At 41.4% G+C, this 24,925-nt stretch overlaps 3 protein-coding genes and 2 long non-coding RNA genes across 5 annotated transcripts; 3 read left to right on the forward strand and 2 right to left on the reverse strand.

The window, feature by feature from the left end:
- Nucleotides 1-618: 618 nt before the first annotated feature.
- Nucleotides 619-1,927, forward strand: LOC140370591 (interferon alpha-inducible protein 27, mitochondrial-like). The gene is made up of 4 exons (XM_072457774.1): nucleotides 619-725; nucleotides 812-841; nucleotides 1,145-1,306; nucleotides 1,715-1,927. Exons 1-4 carry the CDS (start codon nucleotides 716-718, stop codon nucleotides 1,798-1,800), a joined length of 288 nt encoding a protein of 95 aa, XP_072313875.1. The 5' UTR covers nucleotides 619-715; the 3' UTR covers nucleotides 1,801-1,927.
- Nucleotides 1,928-3,001: 1,074 nt separating this feature from the next.
- Nucleotides 3,002-8,086, reverse strand: LOC140370695 (cytosolic 5'-nucleotidase 1A-like). Its single transcript, XM_072457899.1, has 6 exons — nucleotides 7,656-8,086; nucleotides 6,644-6,811; nucleotides 6,023-6,152; nucleotides 4,367-4,489; nucleotides 4,114-4,298; nucleotides 3,002-3,498 (listed from the first exon to the last, which is right to left on the reverse strand). Exons 1-6 carry the CDS (start codon nucleotides 7,776-7,778, stop codon nucleotides 3,142-3,144), a joined length of 1,086 nt encoding a protein of 361 aa, XP_072314000.1. The 5' UTR covers nucleotides 7,779-8,086; the 3' UTR covers nucleotides 3,002-3,141.
- LOC140370697 (uncharacterized) lies at nucleotides 3,280-8,339 on the forward strand. The gene is made up of 3 exons (XR_011928381.1): nucleotides 3,280-3,405; nucleotides 6,635-6,822; nucleotides 8,285-8,339. It is a non-coding gene; the product is annotated as an uncharacterized lncRNA (long non-coding RNA).
- Nucleotides 8,340-8,397: 58 nt separating this feature from the next.
- Nucleotides 8,398-10,887, forward strand: LOC140370698 (uncharacterized). The gene is made up of 3 exons (XR_011928382.1): nucleotides 8,398-8,536; nucleotides 8,627-8,719; nucleotides 10,094-10,887. It is a non-coding gene; the product is annotated as an uncharacterized lncRNA (long non-coding RNA).
- A 5,567-nt stretch (nucleotides 10,888-16,454) lies between these two features.
- On the reverse strand, nucleotides 16,455-18,663 carry LOC140370215 (protein L-Myc-1b-like). The gene is made up of 2 exons (XM_072457268.1): nucleotides 18,075-18,663; nucleotides 16,455-17,547 (listed from the first exon to the last, which is right to left on the reverse strand). Exons 1-2 carry the CDS (start codon nucleotides 18,589-18,591, stop codon nucleotides 17,006-17,008), a joined length of 1,059 nt encoding a protein of 352 aa, XP_072313369.1. The 5' UTR covers nucleotides 18,592-18,663; the 3' UTR covers nucleotides 16,455-17,005.
- Between the last annotated feature and the right edge of the window lie 6,262 nt (nucleotides 18,664-24,925).

Below are 24,925 nucleotides of genomic sequence, written 5' to 3' on the forward strand. Positions count from 1 at the left end.
CTGTACCCCACACAAACAACACGCAAGACAGAAAATGCACCAGCTACAAAACAAATGATCTTAGAAACTTAAAACATGATTGTTTAAATTTAAAGTATTGCTTTTGGATTTTTTTTTATTGAATAACAATTCAAATGTATATGGCTCTTTTATATTTTGGCCTCTCATACGTGAACTAATGACCAACATGAACACCTCTAATAAGGCCATTATGCTTGATTATAATTTACTTTATTCTTGTTGCTTGTAGAGCTACAAGTTGCCATACATAAATAAACTCTCATAAGATGTACAAATAAATAAATAAATAAATATGTTTTTCTTTATACCAAATGGCACCACCATAAAAAGGTGACACAGCAACATGCCCAAAAAAAAAAGTATTTTAAACGCAATTTCAATTAGGAGCCTGTTTCGCTCCCTTGTTGACTACTTTCTGTGCAATCCCATAAGGCACGTGACAGGCCACGGTCCCCAGCTCAGCAGCGCCCTCTATGTGAAACATCTGGTCGTCGAAAAATAAGCGTCTGTTTGTAGCACTTGATGATTACAGGTTGTTACAGCGCCCTCTCGTGGTGAGTTTCATTTCTTTAGAAGTTGAACAGTCACCATGACAATAACCCGGATCTACTGCTAAACGTCACGGTCTAAGGAGCGTCGTCTCGACTGAGCACATACTTCGTATCCAGCATCAGGAGAAGTACTTGTACCTATCATGGGGCTGTGTGAGTACACTATTCCTTTAGAACCTTTGCATTTGTCTATTTGTCTATGATTTAACTGGAGAAAACATCATTGTTTCCTATTTCAGGGACGCTCGCTGCGATTGCTGCAGGAGCAGGTAATTAGTTGTTACGTTACACATTCTGCAGCAGTCTATCGTTTTGTAGTCACCAATGTGGTTCGGGGGGAAAAATACAGACAACCGTCGTCTCTTTGGTCTGAGGGAAAAACAACACTACTGACCATTTATTGCGCATGCTCATTACAACACAACAACACATTCACTGATCACGCAGGTAACACATGGCTTTGCTCCATCTGCAAGTATGCTCAACATTAGTGTTTTTGTTCTTGATGATGAGATTTTAAATGTGTAGAATGTGCATATGTTTTGACTGATGTTGTTTTAATCCCTGAGCAGTAGGTTCTGTGGTCGCAGTCCCTGTGGTCCTTGGAGCTGTTGGCTTTGGGTCAGTGGGAATAGTTGCTGGTTCAATTGCAGCCAAAGCAATGTCAGCTGCAGCTATTGCTAATGGAGGAGGAGTGGCTGCTGGAAGCGCAGTGGCTGTTTGCCAGTCAATTGGTAAGAAAAACACATGTATTGCAATAATTGTTGTGTCTTTAAGACACTTTGTCCACCTCGTATCAATGGGGTGTATGAGGGACAGGTGATGGTTGGACAGGTCGTTCTGCTCCAGCTGTGGAGGGGGAAGTATCAAGTGTGAGTAAATAATGTCCCTCTGATTCTGAAGGCTTAAGAAGCTCCGTAGGTTAAATCTTATGATGGAGTAAGGTTCTTAACCCGCTTGCCCCAGTGACACTGGTTGAAGATGGGTCAAATGCAGAGGACAAATTTCCCTACGGGGCGATAAAGGTTGAGGTTAACCATAACCTCATGCATTACTGTTGACATGTGAACCATTTTAAACATTACTGTAACAACTACAAAAACAAAACAAACTATACCCTGATGTAATGTGTGTTCTTGCAGCAATGGGCGGGCTCTCTGGAGCTGCTTCAGCAGCTGTGGCTGGTGCTGGAGGGACTGTGGGGGCCATAATTGCTAAAGTCCGTTAGAGTCATCAACAAATGACTATCAACAACTATCAACAAATGAACGCATTGGACAAAATGTTACTGATTATTTGTTCCATTGTCTAAAACTGAAATTTTCCATTAAAAAAAAATAAAAATGTTGATATTGTCTTGGTTTTGTCATTTCTAATAAAACCACATAATATATTATGTTCTGCTGGTTTGTGTATTACACACATCAGGTTGGCTGCCACGATGATCATGTGTGCTAAAGATAACCCCACATATTGGACATTTGCCATAAGGTGACGCACAGTCAATAAAGGTTGAATGGACGATTTTTTTGGCCCAAATCTGAGTCTTATTTCCTCGTGGCATGCACTGCCGATTAGTCCTGCCACGTGTCAATCATAGAACGTACTTACCGCTCACCTGCAGCGTGCAGCTCGTCCCCAGGAGAGCAGCACGTTTCCCTGTGTCTAAGCGCATTGATCTATCATAATATCGTTCCCTCAGTGTACGGGACAAAATGAAGACGGAGAAAGACTGTTCGAGCTGACTCAGAAGAGACGGAAATCTACGGGAGACGAGAGACGCAATGCGATCCGTCCGCGCTAATATACGCACGTGTGTGTTGTATCGGTCCACACAGGGGTTGGAGCTTGGTTGGATGTTGTTTTTTGATGGGACATATTCAAATCAAACTGCTTTATCATTGAATAGCAAACAGAACACATACTCTACTACATTTATTACGAACTAGGATTGTAATAATCAATAAGCCTTATAATAAACAGTATACACTGATATAAGAACATTTAATGCTTATTATTTATTTAATTATTCACTTATATATTTGATTTATCCACATATGTATTTTTGACTGGATAACATCTTCCTTCCGCTCAAATTGAATCCACATTAAAGCCGATGCATCACATTCATCTGTAACTGAAACAACCAGACCAAAAAACCATAAGACAGACCCTGTACCCCACACAAACAACACGCAAGACAGAAAATGCACCAGCTACAAAACAAATGATCTTAGAAACTTAAAACATGATTGTTTAAATTTAAAGTATTGCTTTTGGATTTTTTTTATTGAATAACAATTCAAATGTATATGGCTCTTTTATATTTTGGCCTCTCATACGTGAACTAATGACCAACATGAACACCTCTAATAAGGCCATTATGCTTGATTATAATTTACTTTATTCTTGTTGCTTGTAGAGCTACAAGTTGCCATACATAAATAAACTCTCATAAGATGTACAAATAAATAAATAAATAAATATGTTTTTCTTTATACCAAATGGCACCACCATAAAAAGGTGACACAGCAACATGCCCAAAAAAAAAAGTATTTTAAACGCAATTTCAATTAGGAGCCTGTTTCGCTCCCTTGTTGACTACTTTCTGTGCAATCCCATAAGGCACGTGACAGGCCACGGTCCCCAGCTCAGCAGCGCCCTCTATGTGAAACATCTGGTCGTCGAAGAAAAGATGTGGTCTGATCTTCTCCAGCATGGGGCCCTTGGGAGCCCCTGCCAGAAAGAGCGCCTCGTCTATTTCCAGGCCCCACGAGCGCAGGGTCTTGAGCGCTCGCGCCCCGGAACTGGCCGCGCTCCGGGCCGTCACCAGGTACGTGCGGATGGGGCAGTCCATTCTCAGGCCTTTGTCGTAAAACTTCTTCTGCAGCTTTCCCAATGCCTCCAGGAAGCCTTTTAGGGGCCCCTGCGCAGAAGAATCAGCCATTTTAAAAACACGTGATATGACCATGGGTTAGTTTAGACACACACTGCTAATGAAATATGTTATTCTACTCATATCGTTTACTTTTAAAAGCAAGAAATATTTGGACTGAAATGAACAAAATAGCTTTTTATTTATTTATTTTTTAAAGTAGGCTATTAAACTGCTAATTAGGGTGAAAACGCACTGACACAAGACAAGAGCAGTATCTGTAGGTAATAAAAACTATATAGGGAGTATAATTAAACTATAGAAATTATATATAAAGATTGTTGTAATTTGAAAAGCATGCAAGATGGTACTATATAAAGCCATACTGTGGAACATTTGAGCCATAACATCTTCATGGAGACAAGCAGGTGGTGGGCCCCTTAAGGTACACTTTATTGTGCCTGTAGGGATATTTGTCCTCTGCATTTAACCCTTCCTGCGATGCTGCTGGGACAACCTGCAGGAGCAGTCCACCTCTAGATCTTTGGCTAGACTTGTTCAGGTCGATCTATTGCTGGAGCTCTACATTTAATAATAAAATACTTTCTAAAACAGTATTTTCCCATGATATTTGTTTGTACATAGTGGCTGTGCCTGTATAATTACATGGTCCAGAGGCCTGTTCTCGTGCTCCTTCTCGTGCTCGAAGAACTTGTCCAGACCATGAGCTTTGTAAATGCGCTCCGACTCATCTGAAAACAGGACAGCATCACCATCGAAAGCCACTCGCAGCTGCACGTCGGACACTTCAGTGATCTTGTCTGGGGTGAACATTGTGGCAGCTGCTATACCTGCCATCACAGAGCACATTATATTATATAGAGCTATTGTCATACAAAAGATCAGAATGCTTTTGTACCTTCTTCCAGAGCTTCCCGGACCTTGCTTGAATCCGCAGATAGGTACAGGTTAGTGTGGTAGGCCTTTAGATATCCTATTGGGCTTTTCCCTCCAGTCATACAGAAGCGCTCGATCAATAACTCTGCAAGTCGGGACAAACATCATAGTTATGAACTTTAGAATAGTGTGTGCTTTGAACAAAACATGTTTGCAGTATCTCAAATGTATTGTTTGTATTTTCCCACCCCTACTGGGACCACCATACCATAAAGTGACTGCAGTGCACTCCCCAAGGACGGATTAAAACCCAGTTGGAATAGGACTTTTACATGTACATATATATAAGGAGTTATTACAACACAATAACTTAAATAAAGCAACACAAACCACTATAGTCCTCAGATTGAAAAGTGTATTAAGGCATATCAATCAGAATTTAAGGGGAATAATATCTAAACTATATTAATAATCTGGACAGTCATTTTACTAAATGCATTAAAAGAAAGTGGGAAAGACTTTTGGAAATAATTTTGTTTTGTATAATGATGAGGGATCACATTTACATCAATTCATGTAATGTCATTTTACATGATAGTCCCCTTTAATGGTAATTTGCAGCAGTACATTTTGCGAATACTAACAAGACGTTTCATTTTAATCTGTAATTATATCTCTATTATATCTCGAGTGACGCCTTTCATTATTTAAGAGCCGGACCTTGACCATTGACTCATACAGTTTCTATTAATGATTCTCTTTTCAGTTTAGTCCCAATGCAATGTCCTGTGCCAACTTCAAGAATGGTGTATGTCTGTGTGACCTGGGGAAGGAAACTGGGTCATGAGTCAGTGTGGGAAAGGAGATGAGCAGCTGTGTGGAGATCATAATGTGTCCACAGCGTACGTCTATATGTCATAGAATGTGCTTAAATGATACAGTAGCCGTTGGAGTCTTAAACAGTGATTTTAAAGACTGATCCAAAGTCAGAACAGTTGTGTAACTATTGAATGTAAAGATGAAATGGCTTAAGATGATTGTCATTTTCATGGTTCATTGACTCCCCATAAAGGCCAAAAAAAATGTAAATGTGCCCAAATAAGCATCACATTACATTCAGTATTGTCATAACAGGAAAAAACAACTGTGTGGCTTTCCTTTGGGAGGAATACAAATTGCATCATGGGCTGGCTGTTTTTTACGTAATGATCCCCAGTTTGAATGCGTAATGATTTTTTGTGCTGATCAGGACTCAGCCAAAGCCACAAGGGGACAGTGTGGCAATTACTGTTGAATAATACAAATTGAACCTAAAAAATTACAATACACTTTTTAGTTATTTGTCATCAGCTAACACGGACCCAAAAAATGAATGTTAAACTTTCAAATTCTTCTTATTTACATTATTTTTCTATTATAAGAATAAACGTTGAAGAATCAGAATCAGAAAGGGGTTTATTGCCATTGTCAGAGAACTGAATTCACAAACTAGGAACTTGTTTTAGCGTTAAAGTGCAATGTGTTGATAATATACCACAGATTAAATATTCACATCGCACATTCTTATTCATTCTTGGCAGATTAAGACCATCCATATCTTAACAACCGCCCCCCCACACGCAGCTATTGCACCCGTAATGCTCCGTCTAGTGCAGAGGGGCGCTCACTTGTGACTTACGGTGGTGGTTGATGGTGTTGATGAGACGGAGGCCCACATATGCGTGGTTGTTTGTTATGAGCACCACATCAAAGAGCTCCTCGCTGGATGGGTACAATTCTCTCAGCTGAACGTTCACCGCCTCCAGAGCCTTTCCACACAAATATAAGGGATTAACGTGAGATAACAGGGACACTACACAATATAGCTCAATGGTATAGTTATGATGGCGCTATATACAAGGCAAACAGTTCCTATATTGCGATGGGTCAGTCCTGGTTTAGCCCTCATTTGGTTCTGGTTTAGTTCTTTTGTAATTTTCCCTGTTTGTTAAAGGTAAATCCTGATTAGTAAAGCACTGATACAGTTTTTCAGCTTTGATACAAATACTAATACATCTGGCTTTACTAGGTTTACCCTCGTCCAGGTCTAGTCAGTTTGGATCTAATTTTGTTCTTATCCAGCACTTCTCTTTTACTTGTTTAATCCTACTATTGAATATATCTTAGTTCTGGTGAAGTCCTTGTTTAATCCTCACAACATTTTGCGCACGCCCCTCTATTTGTGTCAATACTGCGCAGCTTTGTACAACAGGCCAGAACTGTTATATTTTACACATATTTTTCTTCTCAGTGGTCTCACCTGGACAAAGGAGAAGGCAGGACCAGGGCTGAAGGGCTCTGTTTCGTGCTCCTCTTGATACTTGATGTACTCCTCCATGCCCTGCTCCTCAAAGATCCTCTGCTCCTTCTCCATGTTGAAGAGAACCCGGGACGACACGGCGATGGTGATGGCATTCTCTGACTTGGGCTGTGGCAACGGTGAAAGCACACATTTATTTGAACAAGAAATATTGTTGTTGGGTTTGTTTTTGTGACTTTGTGCTCTGAGTTGTGACGTAACAGCATCATAGTGGCAGCCGGCTGATAGGACATACTTTCCGGAGGCTAACTTTGATAGTGACATACCAGACAACTGACATGTGTTAACTCTTTAGCTCACTGTTCAGTTGGAAACATTTTATTAAAGCTCATATTACACAGCATTCATTTTCAAGTGTATTTATAATACAGTAAGATCATTGCACTTTATACTCAGCTAAATTATAAAAATCCTCCATTGGAAACTTCCAAAAAAACAGACCTATCCAATAACACATACTAAACTTGTCATGACTCAGGATAAACACAGATGCAAGTATAAATGCCACCATATCCATTGACTATTGTTATTCAAATAGTATACAATGCCAGTGTAGCATCTTAGTTGATAAAAAATGCATGTTCTCTTCCTGTAATCCACCTCGAGGGTTAAAGTTTATACTACTCCAATGTGTTGTGATCGTTCCCTTCAATGTAGCCTGAATACCCGTCTAATATGTTGTGAGATAACCTGAGCTTTTATCCCTTTTCAACTGACGACAATCATATCTTTGGAAGCTAATAAGCAAAAAGGGTTAAATTGAAATAAATCATTCCTGCATAATGAATAACGTTATGTGTTTCCAACATTTTCTACCTGTAATTCTTTGCTAAGTTAGGCCATAACGTCACATGATTGAATTTGAGCAAGGGCTTGTTACAAAAATGCTACTCGTCATGACCTGACATCCCTAAGTAAAGCCATGTCAGTCTGTTTGCACCGCATCACTCACTGGTTGTGGCTTTCTGGTTGGTGTGGATGGCTTCGGTGCATCTTCCACTGTTCCTCTGTCTGCCCCGCTGCCATATGCGCTCGTGTTTCCTCCACTGGCAGCGAGAGTTTGCCCGTTGCTCATCTTTCCCCAGCCCTGCCTCACTCTTTCTAGGACCACACTGAGCGCCAGTGTGTCCCGTGATGGCTCTATCCCCCTTGTTCTCTCACTTTGCCTTCAGTATTTCATTTCAGCGTTGCGCTCTCGAGACGACAGCTGCGTAGATGAAAAATGCACCTCTGCCAAAATACATACACAGGTGGGTGTATGGGAAAAGACTTAATCCCTTCTTCTTATCCCCGCGTCTTCTGTTATTATGTGTTCTTATGTCACAGCTCCGCTCTGACTTAAAGCCATTTTGCATCCTCCCCTTTTTTTTAACCCTTGACTTGTGGCTGCGGAAGTGATTTAATGCATGTGACAAGTAGTTGCCTAAATGCTCTGTGTTGTACGGTGAAGGCCCCAGAGTCTAAGACATAACGCGTCATGATGCTTGAAACACAGCCACGCTTCTCTCACACGATGTCCTCAGAAACCGATGTTATCACTATAAGACAAGTGCAACTGATACTGAAGTGTGTGTGTGGCAGATCGTGTTCCTGTTCAGTGATGTTGAAAATGAAGTCCATCGTGGGTCATCTGCCGTCTTCATTATTTTATTTTCCCTCTGTGTGCGTGTGTGTGTGTGCGTGTGTGTACAGAGCTGCAGGATCCTCTCCGCGGATAGAATTACACGCCAGCAACCCCCAGTTACCTGGCAACGGGGGGAAACTGCGGCTGAAATCTGATTGGCCGAGGGGAGGGTGTGATGCGAATTTGTCTCATCAATCAAACAGGATCAGGTGATGCAGACTGAGATGAAAGTGTGTGTGGTGCTTTGAACGTAGTTTAATTGAGAGTAATTAGAGCTGATGTTTTGTGTCTGCTGACAGGAGGTTAAGAAGATGAGGCAGAAGATACAGTGCAGCGCTTTTCTGGGAAGTGCACAAAAGAACGATGAAGAAAACCATCAAAACCAGTTACAAGTAAGAGTAAGGTATCAAAACACGCAGCTTCACGTTGTTTCCTGTTCTACTTTTAGACTTATGTTTTCCTGGAAGTCCATTATAAATGCATGAGAGAAAATCTGTGCTTGCAAAGGCAGAACAGAGGCACTTACTGTGATTGTACAATCAACTATAATAATGCTTGTGCCAAAGACCACTCACTCCCTGCAGGCTCCTGACGCAGAGCACTTTTATCGATTTAGGGGTCAGTTGCTCAAGGATACGTCTGCGCTGGTCTGGGACAAGTGAAGGCGTCTCACTATCAGTAGTCTTCAGGTGAAACACTGTGTGTCAATTTACATTTACATTGATCAATAGAAATTTAAATAAATCCATATTAATTTAAATGCAGATTGTTGCAAAATAATATCTTGTACTCTACGGTTTAAATGGTTCTTTAGTGATTACCAGCTGTTGTGTAGATACTTAAATACTATACTACCTACTAACAGAATAGTCTAAGAAACTATTGAATTTGACTAAAAAAAAAACGTTTATTAGAGAGTTACAATACAATTTTAAAAAGTAATAGCACAAATAAAAAATAGTGGGTCCCATTATCAGACACAGTGAAGCTGAATAATCTGTTAGTGTTTCCCAAATAAGAGTAGAGGGATTTACAGGTCTGTGGAGATATGAGGGATCTACAGTTATGTGGAGTTATATCGAACTCTAAACTTATTTCTAAAACAAAATACGGTTAAAACTATTGATTTGAAAAAAATAAAGATATATTACATACATACACAAAAAGACACTACCTTGCAATTTGCATCTTTCTCCACTAGAGAGCAGTATAACATAGCCCTGTCTATTGCGCTGAGAATACCTGGAGCTTCATGGTTCTCTCTGTGCCTCCAAGACAAAGAGGATGTGAAAAAGCAACTGTTTGAATAAGGAAGCCGTTATAGACCTATTAAACATGAAGAGAAAACCACATAGAATAATAGTGCAAGTATTATTAAACAGTGCTGTATACAAACGCCTAAAGGAAGTAATATTAAAGTAACTATACTAACTGTTTAAAAAATTAGTTTAACATCAAATGCATTGAAATTAAGTACATTGCATTAAGTTACATAAAATAAGTAGCCTGAGTCACAATATCTTAGTAGTAGAGTATTTTAAACATTATTATTATAATTATGATGATGCTATGACAGTGGCGTTTAATATTATTGATAATAATAATAAGCTTAAGTAGGTGTGGCTCTGTTTTGTTTCTTTTCTAACGTATTTAAATCGTTGCAGATATTGCCTTGTATCGCAGGCACACGAGTAGTAGAACATGTGAGAGACAATTCAAATGTCCACCCTCTTGTCCCACTCATGTCTTTGTGTTGTGTTCTCCAGACTGCAGCTCAGAGGGGGTTAACAGGACACGCAGACAGTTGGGCCGCACCCACTGAGCTCATTTGAATAACGCCGGCTTTTTGGCGCGAGGCTCGGGTCCGCCCCTCCCCCTTCTGCGTCTCCTCCTCCCCCTTTCTGCTCTTCGCCTCCACGCCCTGGAGTGGAGTGGCGGGAAAACGCGCGCTCCGACCCAGACAGACCGCATTATCGGAGTCTTTCTTTGGGCACACTTCGTCCTGTACCTGCAGCCTGTCTGGTTGCCATGGAGACCGCGGGCAAAGGCGCGTGTACCCCGGCGAGGACAGTGTAAGTAAGGGAGAATGGAGGTGGTGTAAAAGAAGGTGATGCGCTCCAAGTGGGAGACAGACAAAAGCAGGAGTGAGTGAACAAAGACAGAGAGGGAGGGGAGGCAGGGGGGGGCAGTCTGGAGGACCCCCCCCCAACCTACCTACCCCCTCATCACCTACCCCACCCCCAATGCACACAGCGCCTCCAGGCTTAAGTAAAGGGAGAATCACTATTACAACCTTTATCAGACCTTCAAAGCCGCCACGAATTTGACACCGCCGCTTCTTTCTTTTTTTCTTGCTTGCCATCAATCCACCCTCTTCTGATTCTTACTTTTCTTGCTGATTCTCAAATCCATCGCACCAAAAGCCAGAGAAAGGTCACCCGCCCCATCAGCAATCGCACCGCACTCCAGTGACATAATTTGATTTGTCGCCACAAAGACTGAGCTATCACTTTTGAGTCTCTTAATGCAAGTGGGTGGCAGCTGACGGCATCATTTTGTCAAGGCAAAAAAGAAAAGAAACAAAAAAAATAGAAATAGCAGCACCTCTCAACTTCCTGCCTTCACAAAAACAGGAAGTCAGGGCTAACTTGTGCGTTGCGTCGACTATTGTGTGGGAAGTTAAAACAAGGGCATTGATAATTACGTATGTCCAGCTGTGGTCAGTAACAGATGTGTTCTTTAAATCTGTTCGGGGGGAAAAATGTTGTTTAAAGGGTTGATTTCTTTGCATTTTTCTTTATACACACACTACACTGTCTTTTGCGTTGATGTAATTGGCTGCTAAATTAGCTTTTGGTGCATCTGTGTGATTAGGGGGTAGATTAGTGCAGCTTTGACCGGCGAGGAGACAAAGAGCAGGAGATGTAGTGATCTCAATGGGGTAGTGTGGGGGTGACCTGCAGGGTGCTAAAGGGGGGAGGGGAAGGTAAGACCAATAACCCCAGAGGGTGCCATGGAGGAAAAGGGGGGGCAAGTGTCCCAACTTCAACTGAAGCAACCTTATCCGGGACAAAGGCACATCTGCTGGCTGACAAGGGCGGCACTGTTGTTGAGAGGGCATTATCCAATGGGAACGGCCTGTCCGTTTACACTGTCGCAACTAGTCCACACAACTTACTGGGGAAACATAACAGCCCAAGTCATTTTTAGATTTGTAAACGTTAAAAAAAAAATGCTTAGCTCGAGAATTTGTCTTTGTATCGCGATTAGGGGTGTCAAGATTAACTTATCTATAGAATCATGACTGTTTTAGAAGCAAAATTAAGTATTTTAATTCAATGTAAATGTAAAGTGCTTTTTATCTGGGTGTTTGTGTCACGTTGACTTAACCTTTTCATTCAGAAAGTGAAAAATGGAGCAATAGTAACATGTTAGACTGTGAGAACGAGAGAAAAAACAGATTTTCCTCTCAGTAATCGTGAATAACGTTAAAGTGTTTGGCTTTTTCTCACAATATCCGTAACGCTAACGTTTGATATAGTAACCAATCAGATTTCTTAGTGCAGTTTATGCATGTATGATTTTTCTGTATTAATTAGGCTCATAGAAAAATATTATGGGTGTTCAATTATTTTAACGGATAAAATATAAAATTGGGCCCACAACCACAAAAAGAACATCTGAAAATAACTGTATTCTACAAACGCAAATACACAGCCCATACCACTGTAATATATGTAGTATATTTCTGACATATAATATATTTCACACATGTAATATATTTCACACATGTAATATATTTCACACATGTAATATATTTCACACATGTAATATATTTCACACATGTAATATATTTCACACATAATATATTTCACACATGTTGTCACGACACTCACAGCTCCTTCTGAGCCCCCCCCCTGCTGCTTTTTGTTGTTGTTTGTTTTTTTACTTACCTTTACATTTGTTTTTGTCTTTAGCTAAATTGAGAAGGTAAACAGTGAAGGAATGCAGCATGTCCAGGAGGTCAAGCAAAGGGAGAGCCCGGTCAAGTGGAACATCTCTATGTGGAAAGGTGAGAGACGACAAAGGAAACTCTGTGAGAATGGAGTCCTTCCCTTTAAGTAGTGAAACTCAAATATGCACTAATACAAACGCTTCTAGTTGGTTTAGCTGAACAATCCTAATTAATCCTACATATATTTACTCGTTTTGAATTACAAACAAGTGTATTTTTGTCCTAGACTTTCAGAATCAGAAAAGGATTCACATAGGAACTGGTTTTGTTGATTCGGTTCAACATAAAACAATGGAACAATGATAAAACAACCTATAATATAAATTCAAAATCAATTAAATCTGCTATAAGATAAAAAAAAATAAAAATAGGCTTACTATGTACACAACATTTACAGTTGAATTTACACATGTAGTGCAGAAAGTGAACAGTGCAGTGAGTGATTAAATTATAATTAAAGTGACAGGCGAGTAAAGGAAATGTGCATAATACAAGCTCAAAATCAGAAAGACAAATGTACTAAATCTACACTCTCATTCATCGTTGGAGACTCATGATTTTAAATATCTCAGGTGTTAAGAGTTTGTGATCCGACTCGTGGCCCTTTCCAGAACTTTCGACAGCTTCATTATAACGCACCCTGTCGTGTGTTGGGACCCAGGTGGTGTTTACACTAACGCGATTAGGATTAGTTTCTCCAGATTAGACAAGCGAGTTGAAAAGGCCCGCTTCACTGCTGGCACAATACGCCACGCCTCACTCAAAATCTAATCTACTTCCCGGCATGACAAAAAAAACGAATTGAACTTGTGGAATCGGTTTGTATTCTTGAAGAACAGCTGAGTTTTGAAGCACAGTTCCAGTCAGCTGAGGCCAGATGTAGCGAGAAGGGGGGGGGACGTACACAGCCTGTCCCGATTGAATCATCATTGTTATGTAACTGCCGGCCCGGAGTGGGGAGGGCGAGACGGGCGCGCTTCAAGGGGTGACCTAGATGTGCGCATGGTGATGATAAGTACCTGTGGCGGCGAGGACGTGATGCGGAGCTGTCACCGAGCTACTGTATATAGAGCGAGCTTAGAATATATTTACATGTGTTGGTATCAGGTGGTCGAGAGAGGCCCCGCGAGTTCCAGTGACACAACCGGGGAGGAATGTGGGTCAGTAGGCGCGCACTGGGAAGGCTCGGATCGAGGAAAGTTTCTGCACAGATTTGAACTTCACTCACACAATGTTCTTTCTTCCCCTTGACCTTTAGTGTCACGAAAATGCATCACGTTCCTTATTTCCATCTGATTCATTAAACGACCAGCGAGCGCTCAATAGGCGGCCGGTTATTCGTTCCGTCTCGCCGCATAAATAATCGAGATGATAAGGCCGACCCGCAATCACGCCATTCCTCTTCCTCCTCTGTCCTATGTTCATGCGGCTCGTGCAGATAAGCGCCGATGCCCGTAGAATCACAATGCCTGCTTCCTCTGCGCCGCGTTAGAGTTAAGGTCACATGTTTTAAAGTATTGCATGGTAGAAGTGTTACTCAATGTACTTGTGTATGTGTTTTCTGCTTCAGAGAGGTGTCAAGAAAGTGGAAGTTGCTAAATTGGATCCTGTCCCGTTCCAGGAAAGTGGTGAGTTGCTCAATTGCAGATCTGCTTCCGTCGTTCGGATGTTATAACGGATCTGAAAGGATTCCAAGTGATGAGGGAATGCCGGAGGAGCAAGTTCGACAGGTAGTGTTGTTTTTCCTCATTGCAGATTTGTCACGTTCGGCGCCCTCGTGTTCAAGCGGTTTGTGCTGGAGAGCTTCCAATTCTGTTGCGTGAAAGCGAATGCCTTGTAGCAAGTGACATGAACAAAACAGATGAAAGTGATGGGAAGGTTTCTTAAGGATGTATGGCATTTAAAGTTGGCTGAATATTTCTCGGTTAGTAATAATCGTTTTATAATTATAGCCGTTTTATAACATCTTCCTTAACCATACATCTATTATATTTGCATTATTGGACAGTAGCTTGCCAGGTAATAGAATGATGTTGTGGTCACCAACTTCTTGGGTAAAATAAGGGACGCTATTAAAAAAAAGGTGCACTAAATCGACCAATAATTTGGTGTTATAGTGGATTATTTACCATTCTGTGTGACCCCTGGAATCATAACTTCTCAATATTATGTCGTCTTTTACTCTGAAGTTCCATTTCTTTCTTAATATGGACATTTACATTTATCTTACAGATTCTTCCCCTCTCTCCAGTGCACCATGAAAAACAACTACACATTCCTACAAAAATCTTCAAAGAAAGGCCAGGATTAATGTGTTTCGGTAAGTATAAATCTTTCCAGTGACATCCGGACAAATAGTGAATTCTCCACAGTCCCACCCTGACAACATCCAGCATCCACACAGACGGACCTCCCAGTCACGTTGTCTGCAGCGGGGATATCACAGCTCTGCCTTTTTATTGTGGAAAATAAGTGCAGCCTACAGATGCCTTTAAGTTTCAAATAAAGCACACGTGGTTCTAAATGGAGCCATGGTCTGAACATGTGTGTGTAAATGGACTTTTAGAGGTTCCTGTTCCAGAGTGTTGCGTGAACTTGAGAGTGGAAAGTCTGGTTGAGCGGGTTCGGGAAGTTTAACAGCCAGAGAGGAGCATCTCAGAGCACAAAGAGATCTCCTTACCTCATTGTCCCTCTAAAGGAAAAACTCCCAGATTCCATGTCATTAACTGAATTTGTACATGTAGAAATAGGACACATACTGCTATGAACTGTGATCTGTCATACATTATACATACATGACTGCAGGCTGATGAAATGGATCAGGCAGATTGGTGTTTCCTATTAGAAAGTGTGTTAAAGTGACTTGCAAGTGAACATTTTGTCCCAAGTAAGTTATGAGCAGAAAAAGGGGAAAGTGAAGTCGATGCACAGACCACACAGAGCGTCACATTCTGAGCACGGGACGTACCGCTTTGAAAGTCCCGATTGTAGTAGTTAATACTTTTTATACTTTTACCATTGTCATTTCCCGCGTTGCCCCCGGTTTCAAATGCCCGTGGTTGTCACAATTTGCATGTTGTCACGGTTCTGCATGAGCTGTAATGACCTCACAAATAGCGTTTATACCTTGGCCCCTTTTACGGCGATTGAGTTAATGATTTTCTATAGAACCTTTGTGATCAGGAAATACTCAAGCAGCCAGACCTTAACTACTGAGAAGCACATATCTGATTACAACTGACTTTCGTTTCCTGGTAGAGCATACAATACAAACAGCCATCTGTCCAGATCAAATGACACAATCGTTTTTAAGGCTGTGCGAACCCAAAAATTGGGAGTAAAGACAGGACAATGATCTTAGCCATAACAAAGAGGAGTGATGTGTGCGGCGGTTGGCGCTCAGGGTGTGCCTGGCTGGTCTCTCTGGATATACTTGAATGTGCCTGACTGAAGTTATTATACAAATGACTAAAGCTCTGTCTTCAGTCATACTATTGCCTGTCGAGTCTTGTTAATGGGGTCAAAAGTGGGTTAAATATGTGATGCAATAAAAATCTATCTAATACAGAAATGAGAGGAGATTGTTTAAAGCAACAATAAGTCACTTTTTTTTTTTATAGAAAATACTCTTAATGTTTCAATGGATGTACAAGTAACAACATGTAGCGCAAGACCATAGAACAAAATGATGACACGGTCTAATCACGTCACTAAAGTGGAAGCTTCTCTTGCAGCATCATTATCATCAAACCCCTCGCGGGACCAGACTCTAAGCCTACAGGCTCCTGTCACAGATGTAGAGTGTAGTGTAACCCAGAAGAGGGTAGATCAGGTGGCCACCATGCAGCAGATGCACTGCTGCAGAGGGGAGGATCCAGCACAGTCACACACACTCTTCAAGGGCACTTGTGAAGGACGGGCTCAGAGTAACCTTCAGCCGGGGAACAGGACGTGCCTGTTCTGTGACAGACACTGATGCTGGACAACACTCATTTAACCAATAAAAACCCAACTGCACGGTTTTAGCATTCTGAGATGGAACTGTAATTAAATTAGGTCAGTACTACATAGTAATAGAATGTTTTTGTGCAGAAAAGAGAAAGGACACATGCTTACAAAGAATGTATAAAACTTTATCATATTAGCATGCTTTAAAACCAAGAGAAGCTTTGAAATCACAAAGTGACATGTGGATATAAAGTACAGCAGTGCTACCATTTTTATCCATTTTCCCATTTTCTTAACAAAATATATGCTCCATATAACATAATATACAGAAGAACAGAGCTAAATCTGGGATTCTGCCTCCTTTCGCCGGGAGAAATATGCTATTTACAAACTGTATTTACAAGACTGTGTCATCATACATATGTACACATGAAGGCATTTATACTTGAAATAAAGTGTGCAAATATGAGCCATAAAGCCATACAATCTTCAATGTTAACTATTAACAAGGCATTTCCCCTCAGCACACCTCAAGAAGTACCTCAACTGCTGTTTAAAAGGAGCTCAAAGTTCATTAACACAATGTGCAAACACAATTCTATATCACAGCACACAGATCTAACTGATCTTCACCGTCAGGGTCATAAACCAGAAGACCAAAGAAACATTCTTATGAAATGGAATCACAGATGAGTTCATGGTCATGGGACAGTTCTCAGGACCTCTTGAGGTCAGACAGCTTTCTCAAGAGCTTCTGCTGTCGGCCTTTGAGGCGTTTCCTCTCCTGCAGCTGCCGCCTCTCCTGCTCGTGCAGCTCGTCCAGGTAATCTGTGGCGTGGGTCAGGATGGCCACTTTAGGGGTTTTGGATGCTTCCAGTCCAGGGATCTGGTCTCTCAGAGCCAGGAAGCGAGAGCGGAGATCATTCCTTCTCTTCCTCTCCAGGAAGTTGTGGTTTTTGCGGCGGTCTGTGTCCTCTGTGTCAGAGGTGAGGGAGGTGTCCGAGCCGGCACAGCTCCTCTTACACTGTGGCTCTTCATCGTCATCATCTTCTTCCTCCTCCTCATCATCCTCCTCTTCAGGCTCACTGTCCGGGGAGCGGGCAGCATAGTTGTGCTGCTGTCTGTGCACAGACACGTGGAAGCGCTTGGGACAGGGGTCTGCTCTCACTCTGATAGTCACTGGCTTTCGGACATTCATCAGCTGCATCCGTTTACTCTTCTTCACAGTGACTACATCAATTTCCTCCTCATCATCATCTGAGAATCACAACATTACATTCATATTAATAACACGCTACACATGGCACATTATCACGTTATTACAGTCACAATGCACAATGATTGCAGTTCTGTAGTTCCCTAGACTACAGGCTCCGTGGGGGGAAGTGGAGCTGTAAAAAGCAGTGGTCAACTGTGACCTGCACATTTGTCACGGATCATCAATCAACTATTTAAATTACATGTTTGTGGCGGGGGGGCATTCCCTAATTTAGGAATGTGAAAGAGCCACTTTGTAGTAGCCTATTATAAATCAGCAGCGCCGCCCCACTGCCGCACTGTGATTCTAATGCAGAGCAAGACAGGGGGCGCGGTTTTTCAAAAAGATTCACTACAAGCATGTGGCGCATTGAGTGGCGCTGAGGTTACTGCTGCACTTGGTGACCCCACTGCACCGTGCACGAGTTATGCAACAGCGGGCTGTCCAAATAACGCATTGTTGTAGCACTATAATCCAGCGCGGGGCGCAGGGTGGGGCACTAAGCTATGACCACATGGTTCCTTACCAGAAGATTCAGAGCGAGACTCGGAGCCAGACGACGCCGGCTTCCTGCAGCTGTTCGCGGCTGGGATGGTGAGGACCGCCGCGGGGTCGACGCAGTCTGTCGCGGCGGAGACGCACTGCGCTTTGGCCGCTCTGACCGCGAGCTGAGGCGGACAGACAGTCGTGGTCACCGCAGACACTGCCGCTTTGCCGCTGACCTTCTCCAGGTGCTTGCTGGCGGAGAAGCTGCTCCACATACAGTCCCTGATGATGATGGAGCTGAGGTTTGCGCACAGCTCGGCTCTGCTGCTCGGAAGGCACTCGTCTTCATGTCCAAGAAACTTGGACGACCAGCTGAGTTTGTCCCCCAGGGGGAAGTGCAGGGCAGCCCCGCTAAATGTCCGCGCGGGAGACATGGGAGGAGTAGGCAACAGCTCGAACTTTTTCCATATGTCCTCACTTGGTGCGGTTGACTTGTAAAAATCCTCCTCGGTGTCCAAGGCGTCCAGGAAATAGTGCTGATAACAGTCCAACTCCATGGCGCAGTTTAAAGAGGATAAATACAATCCAATGTGCCAAATGATCCACGGGGACGTGAAGAGACGTCTGGAGAACACTGAGGACATAAAAGAGTTGAATGAACATTCCCGTTTCCAGAATAAAGCCAAAGTAACACTCGTTCACGTCACAAAGGCGCGTCGCGTAAACAATCGATCACATCTCATTGCAGATGTTCGGCTACTCGGTTCAGTAGTCGACACGCACTAAGTTGAACAGGACTCGCGCTGTTAGGACCGTAACCAGCTCCAGAGTTTGCCTCAAAAGTAACTGCGGCTTTGTTCCCTGGCGCGGGGCAGGCGCGTGCACCAGAACCTGTAATAAAGAAATGCCCCACACTTGTTTTACGCACAAGTAGAGCCAAAGATCACTCACCGGTATTACGCCGCACAGACCAAGCACGGCCCGGGGATCCACGACGCACAACAAAAAGACCAACGTGTTCACCGCGGAATAAGATCTGTCCAGAGAGTTGTAAAGGCGCGATCTGTAATGTTGTGATGCGCACCACTTTTTTAGTTTTAGTAGTGTGAAAACCCGCCAGGGGAAGAACAGCAGGTAGTAGGTCCGCCCCACGGTGTGTAATAAAAGCCACACTGTGCGTTTTTCGCGCCAGTGAGATATCCTGTTATAGGAGATAAAAGTGCAGGGCGGAGCCTCGAGAGAGAAAAAAGTCTGCAGCGGTAGATCCGGGTAAGCCCCTCATTTGCATACGGGGCGGGGATGAGGGCTCGGACACGCCCCCGAGTGTCCCTGAACGAACATAACTGACGCTGTGAGGGCGTGATGAAGAATAAAGAATAAAGTCTGAAGAATAAAAGCTGAAGAATAAAGTCTTAAAGAAAAAAGAATAAAGTCTATAAAGTCTGAAGAATTAAGTCTAAAGAATAAAGTCTACAAAGTCTGAAGAATTAAGTCTAAAGAATAAAGTCTATAAAGTCTGAAGAATTAAGTCTAAATAATAAAGTCTATAAAGTCTGAAGAATTAAGTCTAAAGAATAAAGTCTAAAGAATAAAGTCTGAAGAATAAAGTCTTAAAGAAAAAATAATAAAGTCCAAAAAATAAAGTCTCAAGAATAAAGAATAAAGTCTAAAGAGTAAAGTCTCAAGAATAAAAGTCTAAAGAGTAAAGTCTCAAGAATAAAGTCTCAAGAATAAAGTCTAACTGCAGTAGGTGGCCATAATAAACACTTGGATACCAACCGCCATGAAACACCAAAGAAGAAGAAAGTCTAAAGAATAAAGTCAAAAGAATAAAGTAGGTGGTGGTAATGTAACACTCTGATACCAGCCGCCATAAAACACCAAAGAAGAAGAAAACACACAAACAAGCAATGGAATAAGAATTTTTAAGGACTACGACAAAGTCTGAGGGGAGGAAGGACTTCTGTAGGATACAACAACAAAGGCATCTCATGACCTCTTGGGCTTTGTCAAAGCACTGGAAGTCAAGGCACTGGAAGAAGAACTTTTAGGACTACGACAAAGTCTAAGGAATAAAGTCTGGCGGTAATGCAACACTCGGATGTCAACCGCCATAAAACAACAACAACAACAAACACTGTTATTTTCTGATTTAACTTCTGTCAGAACTGTGTAGAGTGGAAGTAGGGTTATCACATCATGATTTAAACACCCACTGCGCAGTTCATTTTCTGCACTACATATGTAAATTCAACTGTGAATTTTGTGTACATAGTAAGTCTATTTTTATTTTTTTGTCATACGGCCTATTTTTATCCTTTAGCAGGTTTAAATTGTTTTTATTTTTGACTTATAAAGGTTGTTTTATCGTTTTATCCTTCATTGTTTTATGTTGCACCATATCACCAAAGTAAGTTCCTATGTTTGTGAATTCAGTTCATTGACAATGGCAATAAACCTTTTCTGATTCTGAGACCATAAGGCAAGGGCCCCTCTATTTTTGTTCCAATAGTTCTGAGATTCTGAGATGAATTATTTCCCTATTTATTTTAAAACAAATTTTGAGTAAAACTTGCCCAACAACTCAGAAGTTGCAAAGTGCATATTGTTGTAAATAAGACAGTAGGCCTACTAAGTTGAGCAAAGCAGTGGATTCCATTGACTGAACTACTGTAGTCCTGTTTTGTATTACAACGGCCTGGATTTAAAAGCAGATTGTCCTAATTTCCATATTAAGTCTCGACTAAAAGAAAAAAAAGTCACTGGTTAAAAAACGTACTCTGCAACAAAGCACGTTCACAACGATGGGTGGAGTGTTGTTCAACGGCCTGTATGCAAACACAAAGTACAAATAAACAAGATTAGAGACGGTGAAGTGTTTTTACATTCAACGCTTATTGGCTGTAGTGCCATTTAAATGAACACTATTCTGCTTTTTTATCACTTATCGAACAATTAACAACATTTTACAACATTTACGCTTGATCGAAAATGTCTATCTTGGATGTTAGGTTTGCACATATTCTTAGTACTTACAATGACTTGTTATATTCAACCCAAACTAAAATATGTATGTTTTTTACAATTATATTTTTGTAGTCTGTTATAGACATCACTTACAATCACAGCAGCAGTAATACTATTGTATTACTGCTGTCAAAGGAACACAATAGTAGCTAGTAATGTGTAGCTAATGGCGTGTAACATTCAACCCTTCAAACACTTACTGAAGTGGCCTAATGCCATTTTTGAATCTCCCGATAACATCATTTTAAAAGCAAAAGGTCAAAGTGCACCAACGTCTCATGACCAGACAATTTGCCCCCTCCCCGTACAACCTCTCACCCCTCAGTTTCTCCCATCAAACATATTGATCGGAGCGTGGCACTGCGACGCCCTGTCGCTAATTAAGCCTCTCACTTAACCCGGTCTGGTCATTTTCAGGCCCAATTATTTTGTCAGATAATTGATGGACTTCTCCTGCCAACCAGTCGCCACTGTTCTAGCAGCAATATGTTCCATCAAAGTATGTTTTTATTCCTGCATCTGCGTTCTGACCCACACATTTTACTGTTAAAATGTAGACTGATTTAAAAGAAACAATGAAACAAACATATAATATCAATCAGCCTATTTTTTGCATTATGTTACTTTCAACTGTTTCATTGTGTTATTGAAGTGCCATATGCATTTACGATTTTAATACCACTTTCCTGTCATTATAAATCAACCAATAAAGACAGTTGAGTCTATTCATACAAATGGATATGGCTGTTGTAAAACTTTATTGTTACATTCCTTAGGGGTGATTTGCACATGTCTTGGTTAGTGGGAGGGAGCAAGAGAACCTAACTTTACATGACTTTATTGACCCTGAAAGGGAAATTACATTGTACTACAAAGGGAGTCACAATTTGCTCCCATCTTTCACATATAAGTGATAGTCAAACCGTACCCAGAATGGAGCCTTCTTAGAAACCTTTTTTACAAAATGGTCAGCTGTTTGGCTTCAGAGACTCAAACTAAATACAACTGCAGACTTTAACGCAAACAATATCCCAACAAGCACTTGTAGCCTATAAAACAACTTATGACTGACCACAATCTGAAAATTAAAGAACTTTCATTAGATTTCGATAACTTTTATCCATGGAAAATCAACTTGTTTTCCCCCCTTCCTCGGACCTTTACCCATTGCATTGTTAATGTCACAATGGTTAACACAGACAATAGCCTGCACCCTGAGTTATCTCCTCAGCTAGCTTAACCTCAAGTACCCACTATTGTCTCTGATTGTTATAGTAGCATATGTGTGAGATGGTCAAATGAGGAGCTTGGGGGTCGGAATGCCTCATGTAATTCACAACTCCCTCTGGGCCACTTCAGTATCACAAATTCAATTACATTTCTGTGTATTGTTGCCTTATTTTATTAGTATATTCATAGTTTATGCCTGCCATATTTGACTATAGACGTTACTATTATTATTATTTTATTATTTTATGTTGCGCTTTAACGCCGAGACAAGTTCCTATGTTTGCGAACTGTGTTCAATGACAAAGGCAATAAACCTTTTCTGAGTCTGATTCTGAATGACAATGCAGTGCTGGGATCTCCATGTGTTTTAGGGTGGGCTGTGAAGGCAACAGTCCACATCATTTATAAACAGATATGCATCATTTCCCCACGACCTTCATGACACGAGACTCCTGAACTTTAACCCTTCTCCCTTTCTAAATAAAACCAGTGGCGTCGCAACAAATGGCAATGCAACAAGGAATAAAACATAAATAATTCAGTGTTATTGCTCCCTGGGGATGCCAATAACATATTTAGACACACCCCTAAAATAGCCTTGCACCATCTTGACCTGCCAATGAGCGTTTCTATGGTATTACATATATGAAGATCAATAGCTCTCCTCAAATGTACCAGGTAAAGTTACACTATGTAAATTTTCTGCCAGAGGGTATGCCAGCTGCTTTTCTAATGGAAATGTTACTGCTTTGCCTGGAATGTTCTACAGTATCTAATTAAAGTATCTATTGAGAAATCAAGGTGATTTATTGCTCAAAAATATCTTGAAAAACATGCCTTCTTACAGTGAACGTCTCCGAACAGATCTGACCTGGCCTGATGGCACAACCTGCTTGTCTCTATGGACATTGATAAGTTTAGTGACTGTGGAACATTTCATGTAAAGCCACATCTCCATGGAGACAACTAGCCACACACAAAGTTACATAGTGCACCTTTAATTTTATCTTATCTTTAATATTCTTGACCTCAAAGTTGGTTACATTTTCATTTCTGGGTGGGTTTTTGAAGATATTCTGTTAAACAAGTTAGTCAATACATAGTTTGTAGCTAAATCAAATATTAGTAAAGAAGTTGTCCAAATTGATGATTGGGACAGAAGGCTCTAGGCCTTCTTAATAGCAGGACACACATCCCTGTTTCTTGGATAGCAATACTGGTCTTAATTGCATATCATTGAAGTTGTTTTAGACTGCCCTCTGATGTTTGATTTGTGTAAATGCCCTGAGCACGGGGTTTGCTTCTTCAATTAAATTCAATTAAATTCAATAATTTTTGAAACGCTCAAAATCACAACAGCAGTTGCCTCGGGGGGGGTTGTGAAAAACAGATTAAACAATCTTCATAGGGACGTGGCAATGTCCCAGCATCCCGTGTCCTGAGACAAATGTCCCAAGCTCCCCTGTCCTTAGACCCTCCTTCTCGGCCAGTAAAAACTAACAAACCTCTTTGGGATAAAGTAGAAACCTGGAGGAGTTCCACAGTGAAGGAGAGATCCAGACGGACTAGAGATAGACAGTGGAGCTGGACCCACTCAGCAGGAGAACCAGTTCTTCGAGGCAGAACCATCATCAATGTGCCTGTTCTGCTCCCCGCGGGGAAGTGGGAGAAGAAGAACAAAAAGCAATGGACGGATTGCAGGGGGGAAATAAAATATTGTTTGATAGAAAAAGTAGTCAGAAGCAGAGGATAGTGCTCAAGCTGCCATACTTAACCCAGCATGGTTGCTCCTAGGGCAGTGTAGCTGGGAAACTGTAGATTTTTATTTCTGTTCCTAGTTGGCCTGACGATAAGCAAATTCGATGATGAACGTTTTAAGCCTGGTCTTAAATTAAGAGACTGTGTCGGCCTCTTTATTATGGAGCTGATTCCATAATACAGAAGCTTGGTAGCTAAACGTTCTTCCTCCTACTGTGCTTTTAGAGACTCTTGGGACCACCAGAAGTCCAGCATTTTGAGAGCAAAGTGCTCTGTTTGGATGATAAGGTACTATAAGATCTTAAGTAGGATGGGGCCATGTCATTTATGGTTTTGTAAGTCAGGAGGAGGATTTTTAATTTGATTCTAAACTTGACAGGGGCCAGTGAAGAGACTCCAGCACCGGTGTAATATGCTCTCTTCTTTTAGTTCCTGTTAGTAATCTTGCTGCTGCATTTTGAACCAGTTGAAAGCTTTTTATGGAGCTTTTAGGACACGCTGCAATCAGGAAGTTACAGTAGTCCAATCTAGATGTTACAAATGCAGGAATAAGTTTTTCAATTACGTTTTTAGGCAAGATTTATATAGAACTGGAGGTTACACTGATATTGCCCAGTGTGACTATCTGCTCAGGTAAAGCATCTTGTTGACGTTTAGGGCCTTGTGCAATGACCTCTTTTCTGGGTTAAGACGCAGATAATTAAGTGTCATCCAGGTGTTTATATCCTTCACACAAGCACTACTCTGTCTACTTGATTGGTCTGATCGGGTTTCATTGATAAATACAGCTGTGTGTCATCTGCATAGCTGTGGAAGTTAATGCCATGTGTTCTGATCATTTTAGAACAAGGTGAGGAGCTCTGGTTTACATGAACA

This window comes from Eucyclogobius newberryi, unplaced genomic scaffold, assembly GCF_026437365.1.
Source record: "Eucyclogobius newberryi isolate DKJ021-1_F unplaced genomic scaffold, fEucNew1.0.hap1 SCAF_21, whole genome shotgun sequence".
Classification (NCBI taxonomy): domain Eukaryota; kingdom Metazoa; phylum Chordata; class Actinopteri; order Gobiiformes; family Gobiidae; genus Eucyclogobius; species Eucyclogobius newberryi.